The sequence below is a fragment of the Triticum aestivum genome, chromosome 2D (genome assembly GCF_018294505.1).
Source record: "Triticum aestivum cultivar Chinese Spring chromosome 2D, IWGSC CS RefSeq v2.1, whole genome shotgun sequence".
Lineage (NCBI taxonomy): Eukaryota > Viridiplantae > Streptophyta > Magnoliopsida > Poales > Poaceae > Triticum > Triticum aestivum.
In genome coordinates, this window is record NC_057799.1 from 529,505,339 (window position 1) to 529,526,739 (window position 21,401).

At 48.4% G+C, this 21,401-nt stretch overlaps 2 protein-coding genes across 6 annotated transcripts; one reads left to right on the plus strand and one right to left on the minus strand.

The window, feature by feature from the left end:
• Positions 1-11,417: 11,417 nt before the first annotated feature.
• Positions 11,418-12,160, minus strand: LOC123054253 (uncharacterized). Its single transcript, XM_044477982.1, has 2 exons — positions 11,879-12,160; positions 11,418-11,776 (listed from the first exon to the last, which is right to left on the minus strand). The coding sequence occupies exons 1-2, from the start codon at positions 12,098-12,100 to the stop codon at positions 11,696-11,698; spliced, it is 303 nt and encodes a 100-aa protein (XP_044333917.1). The 5' UTR covers positions 12,101-12,160; the 3' UTR covers positions 11,418-11,695.
• Positions 12,161-12,174: 14 nt separating this feature from the next.
• Positions 12,175-18,017, plus strand: LOC123054252 (probable isoaspartyl peptidase/L-asparaginase 3). Of its 5 annotated transcripts, none has more exons than XM_044477980.1 (7): positions 12,175-12,427; positions 12,525-12,711; positions 13,774-13,901; positions 13,945-14,376; positions 14,447-14,505; positions 15,219-15,323; positions 17,548-18,017. In XM_044477980.1, exons 1-7 carry the CDS (start codon positions 12,365-12,367, stop codon positions 17,765-17,767), a joined length of 1,194 nt encoding a protein of 397 aa, XP_044333915.1. In that variant the 5' UTR covers positions 12,175-12,364; the 3' UTR covers positions 17,768-18,017. The 5 variants fall into 5 exon arrangements, with proteins under 5 accessions (XP_044333915.1, XP_044333911.1, XP_044333914.1 ...); XM_044477976.1 differs by having other exon boundaries at positions 13,774-13,838; XM_044477979.1 differs by lacking the exon at positions 12,525-12,711 and having other exon boundaries at positions 12,296-12,427; positions 13,774-13,838; positions 13,934-14,376.
• Positions 18,018-21,401: the final 3,384 nt, after the last annotated feature.

Below are 21,401 nucleotides of genomic sequence, written 5' to 3' on the forward strand. Positions count from 1 at the left end.
GTATCGACCGGCCTATGGACCTCCCATCCGAGGTTTTATTTTTCCTGAAACATCGGCAGCCCAATTTATGTATTTTTTTTAAGAAAACACAGAGGTCTGTTCTATTTTTCTATATAAGAATAGGAACACCTGGTCCAACTTATGTTTCCCTTCTAACTATATTATATATATATATATATATATAAATTATTTTATATGTTATATATATTATTATTGTCATCATATATTCAACATATACTTATATATGTAAGAAAACAATATCCCACATCTTATTAACTTATAAAAATAATTTCTTAACAATAAAATCCTGGATTTTTTTTGGCAACGAAAATCCTGGTGATTGTGTACAAAATCTTGGTAAGATTTAAGGACCAATGTAATAATAAATCACTTATTATTTAAATATATATATATATATATATATATGACAAAATGCTCAGCCCATGTTTATTTTTTGATAACATTGTTGCGCCCACCCCAACATTATAATTAGAATAAGCCCAGCAAAATCGTGTATTTCGAGAAAGTGCAAATGGCATGTAATTTTTTAGGAAAAACATAAATGGGTCGCATGGACGCTACATTATTTGTTCACCCAGCCCAGCCCAGCCTCGTCGTCGTCCACCACCTTGGATGCGCTCGGCGCGGAGTGGTCAACATGGTCAACGAACGACACCATCGGAAGTAGACTGTGCGTGGAGAGGCTGACAGCTGGGTCCACGGCCGCACACAAGGAAATGCCTCCTTATTACGCGTAAAATAATGATTCCTCCACCTGACAGCCGGGACCCACCGGAAGGGCCTCTGTATTTCGCGAAAAACGTTTCCACCGCTGACAGGACGGACCCACCAGCTATATCTTCGCACGCAAGGAAGTGCCTCCTTATTACGCACAAAAAAAGGAATACCCCCTGCTAGCTGGGACCCACAATAGTGGGAGGCTGACTTGTGGGCCAACTAAGTTGACGGGGACGGAGGGCTTTGTCAACTTAGTCAATATGAACGATTCTAGCTCCGGTGACCGTAGGATGTCCATCCAACGACCGTAGTGCTTCTTCAACCTCTGGTCTTCTTGCTCCAGCTGCCCAAAGCAACACCAGTCGTGCCTCGTGCTCCTGCCTCCCGTGGCCGGCCGCGATGCCGCGGAGGCCTCACCGCCCCTACTACTCCCACTGCTGGCCAGGCCATCCCTCTACTCACCCACACCCCCCTGTTATTCTGCGGCGACGACAGCCTCACACCACAGCGAACCAGTGAACCCTCATACTCCTCTACGCGTGGGCATCCACTGCCGCGTCTTCCCCGGCTCCGCGTCGTCCCCTTCCTAGGCCTCGCCGTCGTCCACCGCCCTGGTGCTCTCGGCGCGGCGTGGTCAACGTGGTTAAGGAACGGCTTCCATCGGACGTGGACTATATGTGGAGAGGCTGACACCTGGGTCCACGGCCGCAGCAAGGAAGTGCCTCCTTATTACGCGGAAAATAATGATTCCTCTACCTGATAGCAGGGACCCACCGGACGGGCAACCGTAATTCGTGAAAAAAACATTCCCCCCTGACTGCTGGGACCTACCAGCGACATCTACGCACGCAAGGAAGTGCCTCCGGGCAAAAAAAAAACGATTCGCCCCCTGACTGCTGGGACCCACCAGCTATATCTTCGCACGCAAGGAAGTGCCTGATAGTCGGGACCCACCTAGTCGAAGCGTACGTAGCGTTGTCATTCTGGTCGCGAACGTGTACGTACATACTGGTCGATGTAGAGGCGCGCACGTAGCATGTACACGTACGTACAGCGGCCAGGGTGCAAGAAAGTAAATACGGCCACGTACGTACATACGGGCGGGGTCTCAAACGCCTACTCGCGCATACGTACGGCCAGGGCTCGTGTAGATGGCTGGGTCGGAACGGAGAAACTTCATCGTCGTCGTGTTCATGGGGAGGCAACGGAATGCGTCGTGTTCATCGGGAGGCAACAGAACGCGTGGGAGCCAACCCGGCTTGGATGGAACAGCCGATGGAAACGACGCCTGGCGTACCGCAGAACGGAGGAAACGGCCTTGTGTTCGACCGGCCACGTTGAAACGGGATCCTGTTCATCGGGAGGGGTCTGGCGTACCGCAAAACGGAGGAAACGGACCTCCTACGATCGAAACGGGGGTCCTGTTGATCAGGAGGGGTGTGGCGTACCGCAAAACGGAGGAAACGGACTTGTGTTGGAGCGCTACGGTCGAAACGGGGGTCCTGTTCATCGGGAGGGGTGTGGCGTACCGCAAAACGGGACTCAACGGGATACTGTTCATCTGTCATCCACCGTCGACCTCCTCCAGCCTCCACCTGCGACTGTTCATCCACGGGCTCCTGTTCATCCAGCCTCCACCGCGCGCTACTCCACCAGCTACTGTTCAACCAGCCCTCTCCACGGGCTCCTGTTCAACCACCCCTCCACGGGCTACTGTTCATCCAGCCCTCCACCATCCACTGTTCATCCAGCCCTCCACGGGGTGGTCATGTTCATCCTGCCCTCCACGGGGTCCTATTCATCCAGCCCCAACCGGCTCGATCGATCGGGGTCCTGTTCATCCAGAGGCAACACCACGGGGTCCTGTTCATCCACCCCCACCGGGAACTGTTCATCCAAACCCCCCTAGCAACGCTCACTGTTCATCCAGAGGCAGCATCGATCGGCTTCAGTTAGCAGCAGTAGCAAAGGAATCGCTCGATCGGATTCAGTTAACAACCATCGATCGATCGCTCGGGTTCAGTAACGCGTAGCCTGCAGTGCAATCGCTCGGGTTCAGTTAGAGCCCAACGCCTCGCTCGGGTTCAGTTAGAGCCCAACGCCTCGCACCCACGCGCGTGCGTGTATGAGAGAAACGTGCATCGCTCAGCCCCGACCACCCACCGTAACCGGGAACACCTCGATATTTTCCTCGCCCTCGCTTCTACCACGGTTTTTTCCGTCATGGACGGCCCAAAGAATGTCATGCAGCTGCATCTCCGGCCCGCCCAGGACGAAAAGCCCATTTTTTGTCATGATTTTTTGTCATAGAAGTAGGACCCCACCACATCTATGATGATACCGTGTTTTGTCACAATTATTGTCATAGAAGTGTCATAAGTATGACAGAATTTTTTTTTGTTTGGCCCAAAATGTCACGGATGTGTTTTTTTTGTAGTGTCTCCTAGTTATGTCTAGCCTTAAGATTATTCAACCTGTCCCTCTTGGGGTGCCCTGCCCCTCCGTATATAAGTTGAAGGGGCGGGTTACATGTAGAGTCCAACTCGGACTTAAGACTTAACTAGTCTGACTTCTCTTCACGGGCTTCTCTCCATGGGCTTCTTAACGTTTTGGGCTTATTAACCCGAGGCGACTCTGTCACAGTCTGACTTAAACAATCTACCGACTTACAATCTGCCGGCTTAACATCTAGCTTAACTGTCTGGCTTAACTGTCTGGCTTAACTATCTGCCAGCTTACCATGCTTAACTGTCCGCCGGCTTACCCTGCTTAACTGTCCGCCGGCTTATAATCAAACCGGGTCACCAATGAAATACCAAGTCCCAGCCGGGTCATACCGCAGGGTATATCCCCGACATTAGCCCCCAGTTTAATTTGGATTTATCCATGTTAAACTGATCCTGTAAACAAAACACAAGAACAATTTTAACAGGTGATGCTCCGGGTTAAATATTCTTGTAAGATGGCACCTGATCATTCTTAACTCCTTGTTATTTCCTTCTTCTAGAAAATCCGGGTCAATAAGCCAACTTCATAATCAATTTGCTGACGTTGGTTTCTCACATAGAAAAATTGTGAAGAATAATTCATTTGACTCAGCTCCCAATGTTTAAAATATTGGTCTTGAAATACTCATCTGATCTTCAGTCGGCTTGAAAATGTAGATCTTGCCAATTTATGATTACCAAAATTGCCGGGTTATAAACAGATGATGCCGAGTCATAATTGTTGCCGACGCCGGTTCATAATTATTGGTGACGCCGGGTCATAATTGAGAATTTGAAGATTTTTCTCCCTTATATCCATATTACCTGTAGCCCCCCAAGTCTTGAGCAGAGCAAAGTGATGACTTAAGACTTGCTTCAATATAAATATTGCAACCTTGAAGAAATCCAGGTTGTCCATCTCAATCACAAGTCAAAACTGAATATTCCACATATGTAGCCCCCAAGTGCCGGGTTGTCATGCTTGCAGCAACCTGGGACTTGTAGTTGCCTTATGCTCATAAAAACTTCAACCAGTGTAGCCCCCAAGGGTCGGGTCATTATGCAATAATGAGCAGGGACTTTGTAAATATGACCATGTAGACTTGAATTGTTGACAGGAGCAATTGGTATCCCCCAAGGGCCGGCTCATTACAATGTGATGAGTCGGGTCTTCAATAAGGTGAGCAAAAAATGACTTTGCATTAGCCCCCAAGTGCCATTGTGCATGCTGGCAGTGACATGGGACTTGCATATTTGATGTAATCTCAACTTGAATAATGTAGCCCCCAAGTGCCGGGTCGTAAGCCTGCAGCGACTCGGGACTATTCCCTCCATTGTAGAATAAATCATATCCATTGATAAAATAATAGCCATTGCGCTAAAGCGAATTTGAAAACCTCAATCATAATATTGGTTATTGATAACCATAATAAAAATCCAGCCATGTTGGCTATTCAAGATTTGAATAATATAATCTGTCGTGGGTATTGACCCGTAGGCATGCAATATCATGATTTTGATTGATCAAGGCAAAGATATCCTGGCAACTTATAGTCTGCTATCAGGGCGGGTTATTTACCCAATATGCTCAATTATGAGTCATATAGTTAAGGCTACATGGCCTGAATTGTAAAAACCATATGTCAATATGATACAAAGGTGAACCCAAAAATGTTCAAATAGGAATAATAAATCAGAAAAAACAAGGCTTTCATAGGCCGCCAAGCCTAAATCTCAAGTGCTTTCATGGGCCGCACAGCCGCTGAGTTAAACCTTTTAAACCTTATAAGCCGGACCTCACACAACCAATCGTCGTTTTAACTTTGACAAGTTCAGGCTCTGTATAAGATTGACTTGTCAAAAGTACGGCGGGTCGTTCCAGAATTACCTGGGTGGAGTGGCAGACTTAAAAAGGCAGGATAACCCGGGGTTTTAGGTGAATACACCTTGCTTCCAAGCCTGGCTTTTAAGCCTATTACAAGGGTCATAAAAACTCTTGTCCTTTAGAACAAAGAGCCCCCAAGCAATATTTTTGAGCTATGCTCAATGGGCACCTATGTTTGAGTTGTGCTTTTGCAACAGGCTCTCTTTGGTCCCTTTAACCTGTGTAGCAAGCCCCCAAGTGTTTTGTAAGCATGGCGTATAAGCCGGATCAAAGGGTAATCATAGCTTTGCTCAATGAGCAGGAAGCCCCCATGTGACCATAATAAGATAAGCCCATAAGGCAGGATACCCATGTCTGAACCGCGCATCATGACAGCAAGTTCTCTTTGGCAACCTTTAATTTTTCCTGAGAACTCAAACTTGCGAGAGATGAATTCTTTTTGAACCGGAAATTTAAACCGGATATTGAGAGCTTCAAAACTTTGTGAGAGACAGTTTTCCCTTGAGCCGGATTTTAAACCGGATATTTGAGAGCTTCAGTGAGAAACTGATTTCTCTTAAACCTGATTTTAAACCAGATATTTGAGAGCTTCAGTGAGAGACAGATTTCTCTTGAACCGGATGTTGAGCCGGAATCTTCTTTTAAGCCGGAATTTTCCTGATGGCCTTTAAATTTTCATCAATATGGCAGTAGCCTCCGGGACTAGGTTATCTTTCTTCCTTTAATGAACCGGGGTCTTGAATCTCACAATATTTGCTGATAGTGTTTAAGACTTCGCTGAGTCATATCATTGTAGCCCCCGAGTCTTAAGATGACTCGAGGAGTTGGCTTGAGACTCTCCATACTTGACCGTGATATGAACCGGCATATGTTTGAACAGCGGAACGCTGTAATATGTTGAAGTTGGAGGTAAGGTGGCGAGTTGATGATCTTCGCAACACTCATTATATATCCCAGCATGAGTTATTCAACAAACTTCCGTGACATGACGGTCACCTTTGCAGTTGACAATTTTGTCCTGAACATGAAAATATTTAGACCAAAGTAATTGTTCTTTGACAAAAACAATATGCGGTAATGAAATAGACTTTAGATGGGTATCACCTGATTTATTCGGACGATAGATGATCGTATAATCGTGGGCTGTAAGTACTAGTTGCTTTTGCCTCCGTTTTCTTGTGAGAAAGTGGAGATGGCAGTGCATAGTATTTTTTTTGATCTTCTGGCTGATTTGACCACCACAGTAGCATAGTATTTTTCTTTGATCTTTTGTTCGTTTCCAACAGCAATCTTGAGACTACGGGAGCCCATCATGCCATTATGGCTATTGCTACAGCCCGTTGCATGTTCAACACCAGCACGACCCGGGCGGCGCGAGTGCAGTGGTTACTGCGCAGCTGGCTTGATGAGGACCGTGGCATCAGAGGTGACTGCTCTGGGTGGCTCGCACCGGACGCGCGGCAGCTCAGGATAAGGCCGACCGGGCCACGGGTCTTTTTTTACTCAGCCCTCTCTCTTTCAGGAGCGCAGCGGCTCAGAGGAAAAATCGAGCGAGGGGGACAGAAGCGTGAGGGCGGGCCGGCCGGCGGGGGGGGGGTTAAAGGGGCCGCAGACATGGAGCAGGGCGGCTCACCGCGTGTGGCGGCGCTCGACGCGGGAAAATCCGGAGGCACAGGGCGGCTCTCTGGCCGTGGCTCGACGCGGAGCGGTTTGGTGCGGCTCGGCGCCTACTCCGGCAGTGAGGCGGAGGAGACCCAGCGGCGGCTCAGTCCAGTTGGTGGAGAAGGGCGCGACGGCTGCGGGGTAACGTAGTAGAAGTATGTGGCTGGGCCGGCTCTGTGGCGGAGGCGGCTCAAGGCGCGGCAGGGTCGCTGTGCGACGCCGGCGATTCGGAATCGCGGCGAGGCGAGGTGAGAATGGTGAAGACTGGCGGTTCAAGGCGATTTTGGCGATTTAGAGACGAGAGGTGAGGGCGGCCTGCAGAGGCGGCCAAGCGGCTCGACGGGGCTCTGGCGGGTCGATGACGGAGGCGGGTTAAGCGCCCCCCGGACCCTAGAATTGAGAGCCGTTCGAGGTGATGGTGGTGAGCAATGAAACAAAGGTGGCGGTTCGACCGGGGCGACCCAAGGTGGCCGGCGGCTCGGAGGTGGCCGCGGTAGAGGCAAGCCGATGGAGGGGCTTGGGAGCCAGGACAGCTTGGCATAGGAGCGAGGCGCAGCTTGGAAGTGAACTCGGCGGCTCGCGGCGCACCGACGGAGGGGCGCAGCCCGTTGCAGAGGTGGGTTAAAGCCGGGCGACCATGGCGAGTCGAGGCCGCGGCCCAGAGGCGATGTGCACCGGTAGATCGATGGAGGCAGGTGAAAGCGCGCTGAAGCAGCAGTTTTGTGGCAGCTCGATTGCTTAGAACAGATCAGGCGACTTGGAAGCGCGATTTGACTACCGCGGTGATTCGAAGGCGATTTCATAGGGGACCGGCGACCCGCAACATGGGCAAGGCGGTTCTCCGGCAAAGAAGGCGCTCAGATCAGCGGGTCGAAGGCGGTGATGGCGACCCGCTGGCCAGGCGCGGCAGCGGGCGGCTCAACGCGCCATGGCGGCTCATCAAGTTGCAGGTGAGGCCGCAGTTGTAATGGCGATTTGTGGCAGCAGGAGCTGTTCAGAAGTGGCGGCGAACCATGGTGATCGTTGAAGTGGTCCGCCGGGTTGAAATCAATGCGGAAACGGCGGGTTGAGGCTGTGGTAAAAGCGCAGTCTGATGAGTTGAAAACCGCAGCTGTGCGGCTCTGAGATAGCGACTTGATATCGGCCACGGCGGAGACCGGCGGAAACGGAGGCTCTACGGTCTTTGAGTTTGGCGTCGGCGTCTCTGGTGGACGGCAGCAGTGCTCCAACCCGCGGCGGTGGTGGCCTCGGCGGCTCGGGGTTGCCGGCTTGGAGGTCCGCGCGGGCAGGGGCGGCTCGCCGCGCCACGGCGGAGACGGAGGCAACCAGGCAAGGCCGGCGTGGTGACTCGCCGCGGAGGTGAGTCTACGGTGGAAACGCAGCTGGGGACTTGCGACGTCCGGTTGTTTGGAGCAGAGTCTGAGGCAGTTTGACACGAAAACAGCTCGGTGGCTCTCGGCTGACTCGGAGTAGAGGATTGGAACCACGTGTGGTGGCTCGTCATGGTAGAGGACGGCGGGTCAGCGACCCAAACTGCGGCGGCTCAACGGCTCGAGGTCAACTAGGCGACGGTTCAACGGTCAGGAGAACACCGTGATGTGGAAGAGGGCCGGTGACTCAAAACAACAGTGCAAGGCGGCCGGCGGCTCAACGGCGTGTCCGTGACGGCGAGGACGGCGGCCAGTGGCCGGGCTGTCAAAACGGCGGCTCAACGGCGGCGGGTTAAAGCAGGGGCACGACGGCAGACGCAGGAAGCCTTAAATATCCGGGCGGAGGTGGCCGACGAATTAAAGGCGAACCGGCAATGTCATGAAGACCGTCTGTTTCCGGCTCATCCGATCGTTCAGGCTAGTCCATAGAACCACTCGGCCGGCTTGCTCAAATATTGCACATTTAACAAACCCGTCCTGATCCTTCCCATCGCGATATTGCCTTGTTTATTCAATGAATATCCTAACAAAGAATCCGACCAGGACTGGTGACACGCCAGCGTTTGATGTCTTTCTTAACTCGCAATGGCGGCTATTCTAGCACATACGGATTCATCTTCTAACTTGACGGATCGCCGGGTCTTGATTATCTGTCCCCCTGTACGCAACCTTAATTTTTTCTTGAACGCAAATCTCACATATTGCAAGTGCGGACCCTTCCAAATCGGTTCTTCTTCATCTGGAAATTTGCAAACTTCTCGAAACCCTGGAAAGATCCCTCCAAGAACTTAACACTACCGTGTGCGGGCCCCACGGTGGGCGCCAACTGTTGTGGATTTGTCACGGCAGATGTCCTAGTGCGAGGACTTAGTCGTGAGGCCAATGCATCTATGTGGTAGCTTGAGAGGGGTTGATCGGGATGAGAGACGTGAGACGGATCAACACACAAGACAAGGGTTTAGACAACTTCGGGCCCCGGGAAACATCATCCGGAAATAACCCTCCATGCTGTTTGTGGCTAGGTCTCATTATCATCACGAGGGAGTCGCCGCAGACCGGCTCTCCTAGTTATGTCTAGCCTTAAGATTATTCAACCTGTCCCTCTTGGGGTGCCCTGCCCCTCCTTATATAAGTTGAAGGGGCGGGTTACATGTAGAGTCCAACTCAGACTTAAGACTTAACTATTCCGACTTCTCTTCACGGGCTTCTCTCCATGGGCTTCTTAACGTTTTGGGCTTATTAACCCCAGGCGACTCTGTCACAGACTGACTTAAACATCTGGCTTAAATAATCTGCCGGCTTACAATCTGCCGGCTTAACATCTGGCTTAACTATCTGGCTTAACTATCTGCCAGCTTACCATGCTTAACTGTCCGCCGGCTTACCCTGCTTAACTGTCCGCCGGCTTATAATCAAACCGGGTCACCAATGAAATACCAAGTCCCAGCCGGGTCATACCTCCGGCCGGGTCATACCGCGGGGTATATCCCCGACACACATCATTGCAGCCCCACGAACAATTCCCCAACGAGCTTGAAGAACACCAAATGCCCTCTCCACATCCTTCCTAGCCGCTTCCTGCATTGTTGCAAACGGGCTCTGTTTATTGCCATGCGGTTCGGATATGGTCTTCACAAACGCTGCCCACTGAGGATAGATGCCATCGGCAAGATAGTACACCATGTTGTAGTCTCGGCCGTTGACGGTGTAGTTGCACGGCGGTGATTCCCCATTGCAAATCCTCTTGAACACCGGAGATCGTTGAAGCACGTTGATGTCATTGTGAAAACCTGACATTCCAAAGAAAGCATGCCAAATCCATAAGTCATGTGATGCCACCGCTTCTAGTATGATGGTGTCCTCTTTGGTGTGACCTTAATACATTCCCCGCAAACCTTTGGGGCAGTTCTTCCATTGACAATGCATGCAATCATTTGATCAGAGCATTTCTGGAAACCTCCTGGCCTCTTCAATAGCCAACAACTTCTTCGTGTCCAGCGCATTTGGTTCTCTGAGATACTCAGCTCCATACACCTCCACCACGGCGTGGGGAAACTTGACAGTAGTCTTCAGGCATGTGCTCTCCCGCATCCTGACCATCTCACCAACGGCATATGCGACAGTACTAAGTGCAAGCATCCTCAGAGCAGATGCGCACTTCTGCTTGGCAGAGAAAGAAAATTGACCACAGGTCCACAGCAATCCCTTGTAAGCTCGAAGTAGTCATCGTGTGCCTTCACTCCCTCCACAATGCATAAGAACAATCGTTTTCACATGCGGAAACAACGATGAAACCATGGATCATCTGAAAAAGTAGGGTTCGGAGCAAAGTAGTCCTTCTGCAGTAGCCGTGCTCCGGACACCGTATCCCGATTGATCACTCTTCTCCCTTTGATTGAGCCCTTGAAGATGAGAATATGCTCCACCCGCCAGTCCATTTCCTCTTGCATGCTCATGAGCATGATCATGTCCACTTCTTCGTCTGAATCTGAGGAATCGAAGAACTCATCTTGAATCATTTGATCAAGCTCCGTCGGTCCATACTCCTCGTCGGACGAAGCATCGAAATCCATCGTTTTCCCTAATAAAATCACAAAAAAACCGGTCAGACAATGTGTTGAACACATCAAGCGCAAGGCGGAGCCAGAGAATTGCCAGACGTATCGTGATGGTATCTGGGCCGGCGGCGACGTCCCCCGAGGCGAGGACGGGAGAGAAGACTGCTTTGCCGGAGCAGGTGGTGGATAGGCTAGGAACAACTGCGGAGTGCGCGCAGCAGTGGACCTGCGAGACGAACGGCGCGTAGGAGGAAGAAGAGAGGAGAGAACAAATGAACCCGACAATTCTCAGGGGGTGGATTTGGTGCAATTTACGGTAAGGTTGGGCTCACGGGTCCGACATGGCGGGCGCGCCCGGGCGCCCCATATTTGGGCTGGACATAAAGGGTACCGGTTCAGCCTCCGCCTGGGTCAAAATTTCGTAACCGGCCAGTGACCTGACGGGCCGCTCGGGCGTTTGAGGCGCCCGGCTGTAGATGGTCTTAGCCGACGAACATTCTCTAGGAGGGGGTGATATTTCGAACTATTTCGCTGACAGTATTAGCCGTGAGGGAATACTAATTTCTTCAAAACCACCCTCGCTAGGAGGAAATGACAAGAATTTTTGGTTTAAAACTGCCACCGTCTGATCTCGCGAAGCAACTGTGAGGAAACAACGTTTGCTTGTCAACCCCTTCCGGCTGACATTCGTCAAATAACATTACCAAATCTTTTAAGCAAGCAGTTTCACAAGTTTGAGACGAGTACAATGGCTATAATCGAGAAGGCAGGATCAAAATTCGAGTAAACAAGCTTTCGCTACAACGTTACAGAGTACAGTACAGATGTGATTATTGCTTTGCATCTCCCAAATGTGTGATCATGTGAAGCAATCCAGACCACATGCAAACTCTTGCCGCTCCAGTACTTTCCTAGATCAAATCCATGGCAGCACTACTACTCGCCTCCCTCCACCCGGCGAGGAGGAACTCTGCTCCACTTCCGGATCCTCGCGCCCAAGCCCTTCATCTCCTCCACCTGCAGATACAGAGAACACAGACGCGCGATGTAAATTTTTTGCCGCATCCAGATCGAGAATCCGTCACACGGATGCGAGGGCTTTAGACTCCGGCAACTTACCGATCCGACGCCCGCCGCGGACACTCCGGCGGTGACGGTCGTGGCGCCGGCGCCGACGAAGAGAGAGGCGACGGCGAACGCCCTGAATGGCATCGTCATGTCGCTGCCGCCCTTGCCTCGCCGGAACCAAACCAGCGCGCCGGTGATCTGGGCCGCACTCGCTCCAAGCCACCAGGGCCATGCCTTGCCCTTCTTCCCGCCGCCTCCACCCAGCTCATCCATCGCCGCCGCCGCCGCCGCTAGGGTATTCGGGGGACACCACAGCTCTGTGGGAGTTGCAAACTATGCACACACTGAAACACACAATGCTCACCGACATGTGGGGCCCTTGGTAGGCCGTGTCATGTCCATCCGCTGACATGTGGGACCCGTTGCCAGTTCACCCCCCAACATAACGGGGTAGGCTCCCTTCTCTCCCACCTCTCAGTGATCACCAGTACTACTGCCATTCCCCATTCTCCAATCCACCTCAACCGCCCAGCTTCCATGGCTCGGAGCAACCCGGGGCTTCTCCTAGGGCTGCTTCTGCTGCGGCTCAATTGGTGCTTGGTGAGTTGTTGATCCGATCCGATCTGATTTTCGTACAGGTCGACTTTGTTCGTGTTATCGTTGATGGAATCGGTGCGATTGGGGGATATTAAACCAGGGCGTGGATGGCGGAGGCGCGGAGGAAGGGGGCGGCGTGTTTCCGGTGGTGGTGAGCACCTGGCCGTTCCGGGAGGCGGTCAGGGCGGCGTGGGACGTGGTGAAAACCGGTGGCGCAGGGGGGTCGGCTGTGGATGCCGTCGTCGCCGGCTGCTCCGCCTGCGAGGAGCTCCGCTGCGATGGCACAGGTCAGCTGCTTGCTGCCGTCCTTCTCTGTGCAATTCGTCCATGTGTGCCTGCGATGGGGATTGGTTGTGGCTTGTGGCATGGTATCATTTCAATTTTCACCTCAGCACTCGCTGAGCTGAAGTGGTAGCACTGGGGTGAATGGCGATGATGAAGGAACTATGCTTGTACAGTGGTAAAATTAGATGGAAATACCTGCTAAACCGTTATTTAATACCAAAGTTAGAAAATCATTTTGTTCCCTGGTGGTTGATTGATATGATATTTTTCCGGTTGCAACTCCCAGAAGCTCGCTTACATAGAAACCAGGGATTCTGACCAATTATTCTGTAAGCAAGCCTATAAATGGGTTTACATACAGGAAAGATCTCTGATGAACATACTTGCAGGTACCAGACAACAAAATGATATGGCATCATAGAAAAATCTCAAATATGATTTTATTCGGTGTTTTAATACTTTTTTTTTATGGTGAGAACCTTGAGCCTTACTACTGGATTTTGCAAGCCTACTTAAAACAATTCTCGAAGAAACTTAATCCTTTAAATTTGTCCATAACATCTATTATCAGAAGTGCTATTTACTCTAATTTTAAAATCAAGTGTACTCTTTATTGATGTAATGCCCTGGAGATCAGTACTTCTTGGAGCTTAATTTAACTATGAGAAAATTATGATGGATATCAAGACTTAAGTCTCAATAATCAAAAGATCAAAAACATTGGTCACGCCAACTTGCCCACTCAACCTATTTACAAACGTTATCAATTCACTCATTTATTTATCTCTACCTAACATCGTGAAAAACTAAAGACAACGGTAAGTGCAGTTGAGGTTATGCCGCAGGTAAATATTAGCAATGAAATGATACTTTGTTCTGAAAGTACTCGCCTGTTGTTCCCATTGCCTTGTGTTTGAATCCATTAATATTATCTATGCACTAAAGATATAGCAGAACCCCATGATTGTGTGCTTGCAACTTTTTAGTTTCACAACTTGCCTATTTTTAGTGTGTATCCTGAATCAACCATAGTACTGGTTTTAACTGGTTTATAACTTATGCAGTTGGTCCAGGTGGAAGTCCAGATGAGGATGGTGAAACTACCTTAGATGCTCTTATCATGAATGGGGTAAAAGCTACTTTAACCACTCAAGCTACAGTATATGCTGATGTTTATGTTACGACATTTATGGTGGATGTAATAGAGCATTCTTTTTGCTTAAGAAAACTGGCAGAAAACAATGGAAATTGGAGCTGTGGCTGCCATGAGATATGTGAAGGATGCAATTATGGCAGCAAAGTTGGTCATGGAGCACACCGGGCATACTCTTCTTGTTGGAGAGAAGGCGACATCCTTTGCGATTTCAATGGGTCTTGCAGGACCAACTAACCTGAGTTCACCAGAGTCAATTGAGAAATGGTCAAATTGGAGACAGAATAATTGCCAACCTAACTTTTGGAAAAATGTTGCTCCTGCTGGCAACTGTGGTCCATACCATCCTATAAATATACCTAAGGACCCTGTTAAAAGTGCTGTATGGGAGAATCAAGGAATCACTTGTCAGGAATGGCTCGAAAATGATAATTTACTAGAACCGACAAACTCCCATTTCAACTCTGTTAATCGCCACAACCATGACACAATCTCTATGGCCGTCATTGACAAGGTACCTAGCGCGTTTAAAGGAAAGTCACTCTTTCTATTAATATGAAACTAAACAGTGTGCTTTTGTTAAGATGGGTCATGTAGCAGTTGGCACATCAACTAATGGTGCTACGTTCAAAATTCCAGGAAGGTAAGCATCTTGCCTCTGTTAGGAAATTTGAAATATTGACATTACAATTTAGTTGGCCACCTGTTTTTTGCTAAATCAATGATCTGTCTATTGAATGCATCTGCAATAATGTATGAACGACTGCAGTAATTTTTTTTTGAGGGAAACGACTGCAGTATTTAGTTGGCCTTGTATCTTCTATATTCAAACTTCTGTCTGAGGGATAATATCAGCCATAGAACTCACCACTGCCGAATCCTCTTGTAGTATTGATGCTATGCACTGGTATATTTGCAAAGTCACTAATGTGTGGTGAGTCTTGATGATACTTTCTTTATGGCTGGATAAAGCTAACAAAATAGATGGTGCATAGTTAGAGGTTACATAACCTCATTAATAGTGGGATTAATATGTCTCAGTATATAGGTTTACAATATTTATCCTAACTGGATTATGACAGACATATTTTTGGTTTGTTCAACTTATATTTACGTAGGACAGGAATACTACTTGAAGCTTCCTTTTGATATGTATATCAACTTCTGAAATACTCTGGTATTGTATATCGACTTCTGAAATACTCTGGTATTGTATATCAACTTCTGAAATACTCTGTATATTTGACAACATAATGACATTGGTGTCATGCCACAGTTTTCCCTTTTCCGATGTTGTGGAAGTGGAACAGCTATTTACCTCTTGATAGGTAGTACTGACTAATCATTTGCTTCCAGGGTAGGTGATGGACCAATACCAGGATCTTCTGCATATGGTGATGATGAAGTTGGGGCTTGTGGAGCTACTGGTGACGGTGATATTATGATGCGCTTCCTTCCATGGTAATTGAGAAATGATTTTGTTAGAAAATCTGTTGTTCTTCTTTCCCACAAACCAATTTTTTTTCTTGTTTTGACCCCTGCCTTATCAATTATAACCTCATAACTTCATTAGTCACTAGCAAGCTGTTATTTTCTCCGAACTTGCTTTAATCATGCACCTATTACCCCCTCTGTGGTCTTACTTGGAAGTTACATCCTAGGATATGATGGTATTCAACCATGTCCATATTCTAATTTGCTTCAGACGCCTATACCTGGATAGGAGTGCAGACAACATAGAGAAGTACAAGATGGCGAAGAAGGCTGCAAAGCGAGCTGTTGGTGAAGCAAGGGGTCGGGCATATGAGGACCTCTACCAACAGTTAGGCACGAAGGAAGGCGAAAGGGACATCTATAAGATGGCCAAGATCCGAGAGAGGAAGACGAGGGATATTGGCCAAGTCAAATGCATCAAGGACGGAGCAGGCCAACTCTTGGTGAAGGACGAGGAGATTAAGCATGGATGGCGGGAGTACTTCGACAAGCTGTTCAATGGGGAGAATGAGAGTTCTACCATTGAACTGGACGACTCCTTTGATGAGACCAGCATGCGTTTTGTGCGGCGAATCCAGGAGTCTGAGGTCAAGGAGGCTTTAAAAAGGATGAAAGGAGGCAAGGCGATGGGCCCTGATCGTATCCCCATTGAGGTGTGGAAAGGTCTCGGGGACATAGCGATAGTATGGCTAACCAAGCTTTTCAACCTCATTTTTTGGGCAAACAAGATGCCAGAAGAATGGAGACGGAGTATATTAGTACCAATCTACCGTGGAATTAAGCTGATGAGCCATACAATGAAGCTATGGGAGAGAGTCATTGAGCACCGCTTAAGAAGAATGACAAGCGTGACCAAAAATCAGTTTGGTTTCATGCCTGGGAGGTCGACCATGGAAGCCATTTTCTTGGTACGACAACTTATGGAGAGATATAGGGAGCAAAAGAAGGACTTGCATATGGTGTTCATTGACTTGGAGAAGGCCTATGATAAGATACCGCGGAATGTCATGTGGTGGGCCTTGGAGAAACACAAAGTCCCAGCAAAGTACATTACCCTCATCAAGGACATGTACGATAATGTTGTGACAAGTGTTCGAACAAGTGATGTCGACACTGATGACTTCCTGATTAAGATAGGACTGCATCAGGGGTCAGCTTTGAGCCCTTATCTTTTTGCATTGGTGATGGATGAGGTCACAAGGGATATACAAGGAGATATCCCATGGTGTATGCTCTTTGCGGATGATGTGGTGCTAGTTGACGAGTCGGACGGGGGTAAATAGGAAGTTAGAGTTATGGAGACAAACCTTGGAATCGAAAGGGTTTAGGCTTAGTAGAACTAAAACCGAGTACATGATGTGCGGTTTCAGTACTACTAGGTGTGAGGAGGAGGAGGTTAGCCTTGATGGCCAAGTGGTACCCCAGAAGGACACCTTTCGGTATTTGGGGTCAATGCTGCAGGAGGATGGGGGTATTGATGAAGATGTGAACCATCGAATCAAAGCCGGATGGGTGAAGTGGCGCCAAGCTTCTGGCATTCTCTGTGACAAGAGAGTGCCACAAAAGCTAAAAGGCAAGTTCTACAGGATAGCGGTTCGACCCGCAATGTTGTATGGCCGACTAAAAGGCGACATGTTCAACAGTTAGGTGTGGCGGAGATGCTTATGTTGAGATGGATGTGTGGCCACACGAGGAAGGATTGAGTCCGGAATGATGATATACGAGATAGAGTTGGGGTAGCACCAATTGAAGAGAAGCTTGTCCAACATCGTCTAAGATGGTTTGGGCATATTCAGCGCAGGCCTCTAGAAGCTCCAGTGCATAGCGGACGGCTAAAGCGTGCGGAGAATGTCAAGAGAGGGCGGGGTAGACCGAATTTGACATGGGAGGAGTCCGTTAAGAGAGACCTGAAGGATTGGAGTATCACCAAAGAGCTAGCTATGGACAGGGGTGCGTGGAAGCTTGCTATCCATGTGCCAGAGCCATGAGTTGGTTGCGAGATCTTATGGGTTTCACCTCTAGCCTACCCCAACTTGTTTGGGACTAAAGGCTTTGTTGTTGTTGTTGTTGTTGTTTTTCAAAGGCTGAGTATTGTAATATGAATTTTTATGTTAGTTTTTTTAGTAACCCAAGTTAAGCAATGGTCCCATGAACTGTGATTTTTTTGAACATTTCTGTTATTTTATTGTAGTTATCAAGTAGTAGAGAGCATGCGACTTGGAATGGAGCCTCGAGATGCTGCTGTGGATGCTATATCAAGAATTGCTCGTAAGTACCCAGATTTTGTTGGTGCTGTATTTGCGCTTAACAAGAAAGGAGTGCACGCCGGGGCGTGCCATGGTTGGACCTTTCAGTATTCTGTCAGGAATTCCAGCATGCTGGATGTGGAGGTCATCACAGTAACACCTTAACATAGGCAGATCCTTATTAAAACAAAAGGCTGATTCGCCAATAAGGTGTATTCCTTTATGCCAAGTTCTCTCCATTCACTCCCATGGTAATGCAACAATATTATGTTGGGCTTGTTCCCTGAGTCATCTATTGGACTGCAATTTTCTATTGAAACTGCCATGTTATATAGGTAGTAGATTCATTGAATGCATTGTAGACTTCTTGAGAAAAGGCTGGAATTGCACATAGTCAACTTTTGTCTTGCAACTACGAGTTTAATGTACTAGCCAGGTGTGCTTCTTTAAGTCATCCTCAGAGGTTTTGTGTGGAATAGGTCATCTTCAGAGTTGGTAAGGGCATATAATATTTCACGTACGCTTTGTCAGCTTTGAAGATTCCCAGAGAACCTCCTCCTTCGTTGTTGTTTTTGCGTTTGGTTTATTTTCGCACGTTTTCTCCTTTGATCAACCTAAGTTTGTTGGCAGTATCAAGTTGACACCCATTTCTTATTCCTCTATGTTATGTTGTCTTGTTGTTAATTTTATCAATCATTGTGTCTTACATATTTATCGACATAATGCAAGGTTGTCAGCATTGTCAATTAAGCGAGAAAAAAGGTATCTTGATGACGGTTGTATTAGGCAGCAAAGATTGTTATTTATTCTCTGAATATGCACTCACCTTGTTTTTGGCTTGAAGACCTCGGGTTATTGCGATCATGTTTGCAGGAGATGAATGCGTGTTGCTTAGAGAAGTCGGGTTGCGATCATGTTTGTACGAAATGAATGTGTACAACCCACCAGGACTGGAAAGAAACTTGGATAATAAACTCATAAATGAGAGTTGGGGTTGCTGTTTCACTAAATGCATTTGTTAGAAAGTCGGCTCCCGGTACCATTGTATGCGTAATGGTACCTGGCCCGTTACCGTGCCCCCTGAACTTCCGAGGGGCCATCCACACCCCAGGGGCGGGGAGCTGCCGATCGCCTCCATTCCTTTTTCCGGGGAACAACTGGAATAATGGTACTGTTGTTGATGACTTATCCGGAGAGAGGTCCCGTCGACGTTACGGGACACATGGATCAAACAGGGCACATATACACACAAATGACTGACATGCCGATCAATATGAACGGGGTGACCAGTCCTGTTTCTCCGTCTTCTCTTCTTTAAGCTGGGCGAGGATGACCCTAGTCATCGGTTACGCGTCATGGCAGGTCGACAAGAGCCCACCCTGTACCAGTTCATCGAGGCATCAAGTGGACTTGAAAAATACAAGATTTTTACATTTAACAAGTCGTTTGGGAAAATAGCTATTCCCAAGTTGATCAAGTTTTTATTTCTTTGCAGAGGAAAAAAGTGTTATTACTCAAATTAATAGCCTGACAGCTCCCCCACGGTCTGATTAGTCGTGAAAGATAAAGATTTCTCTAGCTGCCACGTCCGTCGTGTAACATGGGACTCGCAAGTCGCAGCAATAATAAGTTCAAAACGCACCGAGAACAATAATTACAAAAAAAACGCACTGACAACAATCATTAGAGGCCAGGGGATGTAAAATAAGCGCCATCGTACGTACGCCAATGAGCAACAGGGTAGAGATAAGAGAGCGTTTTCTTTGCCGAAAAGAAGGCTATATATGCAAGCAACCCCCCAACTGCAACTCCACAAGGCAAAGCAACGGCACTTACCCAAGCAACGAAGAAAGCTACCTCGCCCGTGGAGTAGGGAGCACACGGCGACCCAGTTGCTATCTTGCTCCGTGGAGAAGCGAAAGGGAGGGAAGCCTGCAAAGCCACAGCAACCGTCGAGAAGCCTGGGCGAGAAGAGATTGACAGGCGAGAAGAGAAGGCGTGGAGCTACTTGAGCAGGCATGCTGATACTGGAGCTGGGGGCGTGCATCATCCCAATGACGCTCATCTTCGTGCCGCTCCGGCGGCTGGTCCTGCTGGTGGCCAAGCTGCAGGAGCTGGAGGAATGCTTCATGCGCCCCAGGCCGCCGCCCCCGCACATGTCCGCCGAGATGTACGGCCACATGTCCACCCTGCACACCATGGCCATCATGGTGTGAAGGAAGGAGGTTCGGGCCGGGCCTTTGCTGTGCGGCGCTTGCTTGCTCTGCCGCCGGAGGAGGCGCGCCAAGGTGGGGAGGTTCTTCTTCACCCTCTGTAAGGTTGGAGTTTTCTTATAGGATTACTGATGATTCCCAATCATTGTACCTAGATCGTCGTCTCTCTGTGAATACCTCTTCTCCTTCTTGCCGTTGGCATCGTCTGTTCAGGCATACCTTTTTTTTTCTTTTTGCGAAATGTTCAGGCATACCATCTTGCTGTCAGAAAAGAAACAACAAATACTAAGCACTGTGGTTCAGGCATTGTGTGCTTTCAACATGTTTCCAGGCACATGAGCTGCAGCAAGCCTGCGGGCAAACATTTTTTACTGAATTACTGTGAAAATTGAATGAAGTGTAAAATTTTCCACTACCAGATGTATGTGTTTTTATATCTGAAACCAAGGTTTTGGCTACCGAATCCCAAAAAAAAACCCAGGGGGAGGCGAGAAACGCGGTTACCGTAAATACCGAGTGAATGCCGTTCAAAATTTACAATGAATTTTGAACTCAAATTTATATGAGCTAGTTATATATTTGTATTATACTCATATTAGACGAAAGAACACTCGTGTCACTGTGGTTGGTCAGGTCATCTCCAACGCCGGCCCCCAGAATGGACATACATTTGTCCGCGGAAGCATCCGGACGCGTCCGCGGATGGTTATACAGGAGCCGGTCATCCAATTCTCACCGTAAACTTCGGCCCGCAATACAAACAAATTTGGACATAATTCATGCGACGGAATTCATTCAAACGGACTTAAATTTGATATATTTTATATAAACCGGATGATGTTTCGTTTGTTCAACTAATAAAACCTAAAAAAACTTAACTAGCTTGTAGTCGACAGTGACTGGTCGGCGGCACCTTTGTCGTCGTCTATGTCATCGTGGTCAGGGTGGTCCTTCCAGCGGCGGAAGGGTGCGGGGGCCCTGGGCAGCCGTTGCCTGAAGGTCGCGAAGGAGGCGCTCCTGAAAGGATCGAGATGGACCTAGGGGGTGGGTGGGGTCGAATAGGTACAATTACAAATTTTAACTGTTATTTAGCAATTTTAGTCAATAATGCGGAATATGAAAGTGGGTGCAACAAGTGCAAGAGCGATTCCAGAGCTAGCAGGATAATCAACAACAACAAATAGATAAGCAAATAACAAGTAACTACAAGTAAGGACTTAGGACTATGGATTACCGAAACTTCGGAGACGAGGATGTATCATGATGTTCACTTCCTTGGATGGAGGGATGTGTGCTACTATGAAGGCACACCAACACCACGAAGGCTCACCCTATTATCTTTAAGATATCATAACGAATGCGTTTCTCAACCATTATTGGTAGATCTTGAGGTGATCTCGAAACCTTCATAAATTTTTCGGGGTGAATCACAACAATCGATTCCTCACCGGAGAACTCCTGCCACATAGGAGTCTTCGACCTCCAAGAGTAACAATATAAATGGTGAAAAGCTCAAGACTTGCTCAAATTACGATTTCCTTTGGTCAAGAGATGGGAAAGGAGTGGATCTATCACTTGGTGCAATA

What these genes read in the sequence shown, in the direction of transcription:
- LOC123054252 (XM_044477980.1), top strand. Translation starts at nt 12,365, where the DNA reads ATGGCTCGGAGCAACCCGGGGCTTCTCCTAGGGCTGCTTCTGCTGCGG. An exon ending in TGCGGCTCAATTGGTGCTTG is followed by an intron (nt 12,428 to 12,524) that starts GTGAGTTGTTGA and finishes ATATTAAACCAG; the next exon opens with GGCGTGGATGGCGGAGGCGC. An exon ending in CTATGGCCGTCATTGACAAG is followed by an intron (nt 14,377 to 14,446) that starts GTACCTAGCGCG and finishes GCTTTTGTTAAG; the next exon opens with ATGGGTCATGTAGCAGTTGG.
- LOC123054253 (XM_044477982.1), bottom strand. Translation starts at nt 12,100, where the DNA reads ATGGATGAGCTGGGTGGAGGCGGCGGGAAGAAGGGCAAGGCATGGCCC. An exon ending in CCGCGGCGGGCGTCGGATCG is followed by an intron (nt 11,777 to 11,878) that starts GTAAGTTGCCGG and finishes CTGTATCTGCAG; the next exon opens with GTGGAGGAGATGAAGGGCTT.